This window comes from Plasmodium falciparum (genome assembly GCF_000002765.6).
Source record: "Plasmodium falciparum 3D7 genome assembly, chromosome: 3".
Lineage (NCBI taxonomy): Eukaryota > Apicomplexa > Aconoidasida > Haemosporida > Plasmodiidae > Plasmodium > Plasmodium falciparum.
The window spans coordinates 712,501-720,000 of NC_000521.4; the positions used below are offsets into that span (position 1 = coordinate 712,501).

General features: G+C 19.0%; 2 protein-coding genes across 2 annotated transcripts in view; both read right to left on the bottom strand.

Annotated features, from left to right (window-relative positions):
* The window catches only part of PF3D7_0317400 (DNA replication complex GINS protein, putative), a gene marked incomplete at both ends in the record, with an annotated part of 1,830 nt that extends 248 nt beyond the window's left edge, over nt 1-1,582 (bottom strand). Inside the window, one exon of the mRNA XM_001351208.1 lies at nt 265-1,582. Coding sequence (XP_001351244.1) covers nt 265-1,582 — 1,318 coding nt within the window. The remainder of the gene's footprint in view (nt 1-264) is intronic.
* A 2,440-nt stretch (nt 1,583-4,022) lies between these two features.
* PF3D7_0317500 (kinesin-5) overlaps nt 4,023-7,500 on the bottom strand; it is a gene marked incomplete at both ends in the record, with an annotated part of 5,309 nt that continues 1,831 nt past the window's right edge. Inside the window, one exon of the mRNA XM_001351209.1 lies at nt 4,023-7,500. This exon is cut by the window's right edge and continues 1,121 nt beyond it. Coding sequence (XP_001351245.1) covers nt 4,023-7,500 — 3,478 coding nt within the window.

The window sequence follows — 7,500 nt, forward strand, 5'->3', positions numbered from 1 at the left end:
TAATATAGAAAAATGATAAATATAAAAAAAAATGAAATATATAAATAAAAAAAAATATATGTATATATATATATATATATATATATATATATATTTATATATATATATTTATATATATATATTTATATATATATATTTTATTTATATATATTTCATTTTTTTTTTTTTTTTTTTTTTTTTTTTTTATTTATATATGACATGATTCATAATATATGGATGATTTTTTTTTTTTCACAAAATTAATATTTGTCACCTTTTACGTACCTGCCACCTTGAGGATATATTTATAAGGCGTTCTTTGACCTATGGTTTCTATGGGCGTTGAATTTTTAAAACAATTGTTTTCTAAGAACATAGAGGATATTTCAAAAAAAAAAGGACTTGGTAAATCGGTAAGTTCATTGATATCATCAAATTCTTTTTTATAAATATGTTTTAAATTATCTATATAAAACCAGAAAGGGAATTCTACCGTGGCAAGTCCTTCATCACTTAATTCTTTGGCTATATATATAGGATACCATTGTCTTTGTCCTGATTTCATTTTTTTAAAATCGAAGCCTTCAATTTCCGTTAAATCAAAATATGGGATATCTGCTAAAGCTTTGACAACAATTAATTCGTCTAAAACTTTTTGCCATATAATATGATTCATAGATTCTTCATATAAATAATATACAGATATTTTATTTAATTCTATAAAATGTGTATTAAATTTCATGGGTAAGAATTCGATATAATCATTTGTTGTTAACATATTTTTATTTATAAAAGATGGTGAAGATATTTGTTTATCATTTATATATAAGATTTCATTATATACTTCTATATTATCTTGTTGAATCTCACTATCTTGTAAATAGGTATATATATTTATTAAATTATCATATACATAATTTTTTTTAAATTGTTTTGCTTTAATAAATATTACATTACTCTTAAAACAATCATAAGAATTCGATAATTGAGGAAACATACTTTTTATATTCTTAAAACTATTATATAAACACAACATTTTTTCGTGTACACTACTTAATACTTTCTTTGTACAATATAAATCTTCTCTATGCATCATATCGTTTATAGCATTCTCTATTTTATCTAAAATGGTTTCTAATAATATTATATGATCATTATTTATTAAGATATTCTTATTCCCTATTAAATATTGATCTCTTATATAAAATATATTATAAATATCTTCACAAAGCTCCACATTTTTTATTGGCAACTTGGGGAAATTCTCGAGAACAATATTTACTTCTTGTTGATTATTTCGGTTTATTGTATCATCATCATACAAATCATGATAATTAGTATTATTACTAATGTTATTATTTTTGTTATTATTACTAATCTTATTATTATTTTTGTTATTATTATTATTATTACTATTATTTGTAATCTTAATGTTCTTCTCTCCGTATATACTATCTTTTGCACTCGGCGTTCCATAAGCCTTCCTCCTACTTTTATCATTCATCAATATCCCCCTTTTAGTATTACCTTTATTTGTTGACGTTTTATACAACTTTGTTTTTTTATTCCGTTTTTTTTTAAATATAGAAAACACATCTGACATCTTGTTTATCAACAGCACACACAACAACAACAACAACAACAAAAAAAAAAAAAAATAATAAAAAATAAAAAAAAAAAAAAATAATAATAAAAATATAAGAAATGTATATATATATATATATATATATATATATATATATAAATTCTTGTTATTTTATTTTATTTATTTTTTTTTTTCTCTCCTTTTCCAAAGCGTGTGGTGGAATTAGCTTATAGCATAGCATCGATAAGTAAAATCATATTTTTATTAATAATAAAAAATATATATTATATATATATATATATATGTATATATTAATATGGTGTGTAAGTAATGTATGTGAATATACGTGTGTGTATCATAAATATAAATAAATAAATATATACATATTATATATATATATATATATATATATATTATTTATGCGGTTCCTTACAATGTCCTTATATACACGTGTTACCAATTATTAATGCTTCCTTAGGAATGTACACACATATATAATATGTTGATCTTTGTTATGGTCTTAATAATTTCTCTTTTTTATGTACCACTTTATTTATTTTTTATTTTTTTTAATGAATATCTTTGAATTATTTTGTTCAATATATACCCTCCTATCCTTTATTTTACCATCTAATATGATGTATACTAAAAGTTGAAGGGCAGGAGAAAAAAAAAAAAAAAAAAAAAAAAAAAGAGAGAAGAGAAAATAAAATAAAATAAAATAAGAGAAAAGAAAAGAAAAGAAAAGAAAGAAAGAAAGAAAAAAAAAAAGGATTGTAACTATTAATTATATTCAAATAATATATATATCTAGAAAGATAAAGATAAGTATTCAAAAGAAAAATACAACGAAAAAAAAAAAAAATAATAAATAAAATAAAATAGTGAAAAATATAAAACAATTATATAATATAACATAATATAATATAATATAATATAAAGGATAAACATCAATTCTTATTTACTACGACTATTTATTACTATTACTTATCTTCTTTTGTAATCATTTATTTGTTCTTTATATAAATAAATAAATAAATAAACATATATATATACATATATATATATATATATATATATATATATATATATATATATATATATAACAAAAATTCGTTTATCTTTAAAATAATAATCTTTTTATATATATTTAATTTTTAATATTTATATATTCTTTTTCTTTTTTTCTTTCTTTTACTTTTTCTTTTTCTTTTTCTTTTACTTTTACCTTTACTTTTTCTTTTAACCTTTACTTTTTCTTTTTTTTGTTTATTTATTTATTTTTTATTTTTTTTTTTTTCTGGGAGGGGGTTGGAAGTTATGTATATTTTTCATTTTAAATATGGTATTTAATTATTTGTACATTTTGAAAAATATATTGCATATATATACATACACATGTATGTATGTATATAGTAAATATGTTTAAAATCGATATAATATATATATATATATATATATTTACATATGTAAATTTATTATTTTTTTTTTTTTTAAGTGTATCTAATATATATAATATATATATATATATATATATATATATATATATTTAATAAAATTTATAAAAAAGAATAGATTTTATGATAAAAAAAAAAAAAAAAAAAAAAAAATGTACATATATATATATATATATAATATATATCATAATATATTTATATACAATGTTAGGTGTTAAATTTTTCCTTTTTATATTTCTTATTTAACATAAATATATATGTATATATGATAAATGTGTATAGCATTCATATTTTTGATCAACTGTTTTTTTTTTTTTTTTTTTTTTTTTTTTATTATTTTTTTTTTTTTTCTCTTGTTCTAAAATAACAGAAATTGTATGTACAATTATTTTTTTGTAATGTGAAATATTTATAAAAAAAAAAAAATACAGGTAAAGGACGAAAGAAAACTTTATATGCCCATTCCTTCTAACTTTATGATAATAATACGTATTTTAAAATGATTTAAAAGTAATTCTATAATATATACAAAGTTTATTTTTAAAAAACTAAAAAAAAAAAAATGAAAGAAAGAAAAAAAAGAAAATCAAATGATTAGTTGTTTTAAAACATGTCCCATAGAAAAGTAGACAATATGTACATATAGTATTTATAAACAAAAAAAAAAAAAGAAAAAACAAGTAAATAAATAAATACAAATAAATATATACATATATATATATATATATATATATATATATATATTTTTATTATGTACATATTAACAATGTGTTTATTAAGAACTTTATTAAAAAAAAATTTTAGACTTTATAAAATTTTCACGATTTCAGAAGCCATGCCAATTTATAATATGAAAACAAAAAAAAAAAAAAGAAAAAAAAAAAAAAGAAATAATATAATATTATAATATTTTAGTAATCTAATAAATCTTGTATAAATTTTTATTTATTTAATATTTCCTTTTTGATGAATCATAAATAAATATATTATTTTTTTTTTTTTTATTCCTTGGATGTTCTTGGTAGTTTAAATTTTTTATTTTTGTAGTTTTCTTCTTTTATACGTTTTAAAGCAGGGGATGCCTTTTTAGGAAATGCCCTATTTTCAATAGCTTTAATTTTTGTAGATTGAAATTTATTATTATTATTATTATTATTGTTGTTGTTGTTGTTGTTGTTGTTGTTGTTATTATTTGAATAATTATTTGTTATATGAACATTTTGAACATTTATATTTCTCTTTCTTTCATATTCTTTTAAACTTGTTACACTCATATTTTCTGTATTTACATCAAATCTTTTATTATGTTGATTGTTATTTAAATAATTTAATTCTTGATATGTTTCATCTATTGGTTGTATAGGATTATCCGTTGTATTCTTATTATATAGCATATATTCATTTAAGGGTAGATTATTGTGATTAGTTTTTACATTTAATTTATTTTTATCACCTTTATTATTTATATTATGAGGTATACTACTATTCGTTGTATGATCATTTAAACTATTGTAACGAGAGTAATTATTTTCATGCGCTACAATTTTATCATCTTGAATAAGAAATTGGAAGTTTTCATCGATTTGTTCAAATACTTTACTTAAATCTATATCATGTGTTGTTGTAATTTGTTCTATCTCTTTCATCAAGGTATTTTTAACTTCCAAGTATAAATTTTGTCTTATGATATCATCATTATAAAGATAATAATTATGATGATCACCTTGATCTATTTTATTATCATCATTATAAAGATAATAATTATGATGATCACCTTGATCCATTTTATTATCATCATTATAAAGATAATTATTATGATCATGACCTTGATCCATTTTATTATCATCATTATAAAGATAATTATTATGATCATGACCTTGATCCATTTTATTATCATCATTATAAAGATAATTATTATGATCATGACCTTGATCCATTTTATTATCATCATAATTATTATTGTCACCATTTTTATTATTGTCATGATCATTTTTATTATTGTCACCATTTTTATTATTATCATGATTATTTTTATTATTATCATGATTATTTTTATTATTATCATGATTATTTTTATTATTATCATCATTTTTATTATTATCATAATTCGTGTCGTAAGTCGAATCCCTATTTAGTGATGTGATTTTCATCGGAGTAAACATATCTATGACATTCACAAACGTTTCCCTTATCCTTTGTACATCATCCTTTATATTTAGATAAAATTCATCATCCATATTTTCCATGAGATCATAACTTGATGTACTTGGAATGTCTTGTAAGTAATCTTTTTTTTTTAATATATCTATTAATTCTGCTATATACATATTACATTTGTTTAAATTTTGTTCAAATATATTATTAAAAAGTTTTATATTTTCATTAGACTTTAACATATGTATACGACGTCCCCCTTTTTGTTCTTGTGATTCTTTATTTTTATTTTGTAAAATCTTTTCAGATATAACGTTATATAACTTTCGTTTCTCTATTTTGTTTATATTAGTTTGACTTGTAAAGTTATTTATGATTTTATCAATATTTAGATTATTTGTATATAATAAATTATTATAAATATTTAAAGTATCATTTAAACATTTGCTGTGTTCCTTTTCTTCAATATAACTTTTTCTTTTTAAATAAGATAATATGTTATATAAAACAGTATGATAATTTGTTATCTTCCTTTTAATATCATTATTAATATTATTATATTCCTTTTCATCATTAATATTGCATTCAGAAAAATGTTGTATAGTATCATCTATCTTTTTTACAGAATTCATAAAAACAGATTTATAATTTTTTTTTGACTTATCATATAATTCTTTATTTAATAAATCGAACTTGTTATTCATTTTTTCATAAATATCTTCCACATTTTTATTTATAAGTAATTCAATATCTTTCAAAATATTTTCTTTAAATTCTTGTATATCTTCATTTATCATTTTTTTATAATTATTAATTATAATATTATCCTCCTTTTCAAAAACATCATATTTTTTATAAATATATTCAATGTTGTCATTCATAATCTTCTTGTCCTTATCCCAATGTATATATTTTTCATGACATTTTTTTTCTAGTAACATAAATGATTCGTTTAAAAAAATATGAAATATATTACATATACTTTTAATATATTGTATTAATGATTTTGCATTATATAACTTTTTTTCAGATTCGTGATTATCTAAATTTTGTATAATATCTTCACCTTGTCTATTTAATAATAAATCTTTTATAAATTCTTTATTCTCAGGATAATTAAATGATTCCTCTATATGGTCAAATGGCATCTCATTATTTTCTTCTTTACCATATTGTTTTTGACATGTTTTTCCTTCACCATTTTGTTTTTCACATATTATTCCTTCACCGTTTTGTTTTTCACATATTATCTCGTCACCGTTTTGTTTTTCACATATTATCTTTTCACCACTTTGTTTTTCACATATTATCTCTTCACCGTTTTGTTTTTCACATATTATCTTTTCACCACTTTGTTTTTCACATATTATCTTTTCACCACTTTGTTTTTCACATATTATCTTTTCACCACTTTGTTTTTCTTTTTTTAATCCGTTTGTATTATATACACCAATAATTGCTGGCATTTTCTGCTTGGCTTCATCACTTATATGTGGTATGTTTATTTTACATTGTGATATTTCCTTTTTAATATTTTCGGAGAGAGAAAAGTAATCATGATCATATTTTTGTAAAATATCCATATGGTCCAGTATAAAATTCAGAGTATCATTATATTTAAAATTAATGTTACTATTGAGTTCTTCAAAATGGTTAATATAATCATTGTATGATTTTTTATTTTGTACTAGATAATTTTTGGTATCATCTAAAATGAATAAGATGGTTTTACATATATCGTTTAAAAGATGATTTTCTTGATGAATATTTTTTTTTATATTTAATAGATTATCATGCATTATATTAGACATATTTGTTTTAATTTGTTGAAAAGATTTTTTTTGATTTATAAAATTTTCTTCTAAAGAATGATATTTATTTAATAAGAATTGTGTAATATATTTTTCTTCTATTATTTTTTTAATTAATATTTGATGAAATGCTTGTATATTTTTATATTTTTGAATAGTATCTTTTAAAAAGAAAAATATTTTATTTTGTAGATCATCTGTATTATCCATTTTATTTAATAAATTTTTTATTTTTTTACTTTTTTCAAATAAAATTTTTTCTTTTTCTAATAATATTTCTTTATTTTTCTTTAGACTATTTTGTATATTATTATATTCTTCTGTATCAAGATAAACACCTCTCTTTTCTCTGCTTAAATTCAGTGCATTTCTTAACTTTTCGATTTCATTATTTAAATCCTTTATTTTTAATTGTTTCGTTGTTTTTATATTTATCTCGGGTCTATTCTTAATATTCTTAGCTCGAAAGACATAATCTAAAGTGCTTAAAGTCTCATCAATACATAAAGAGGAG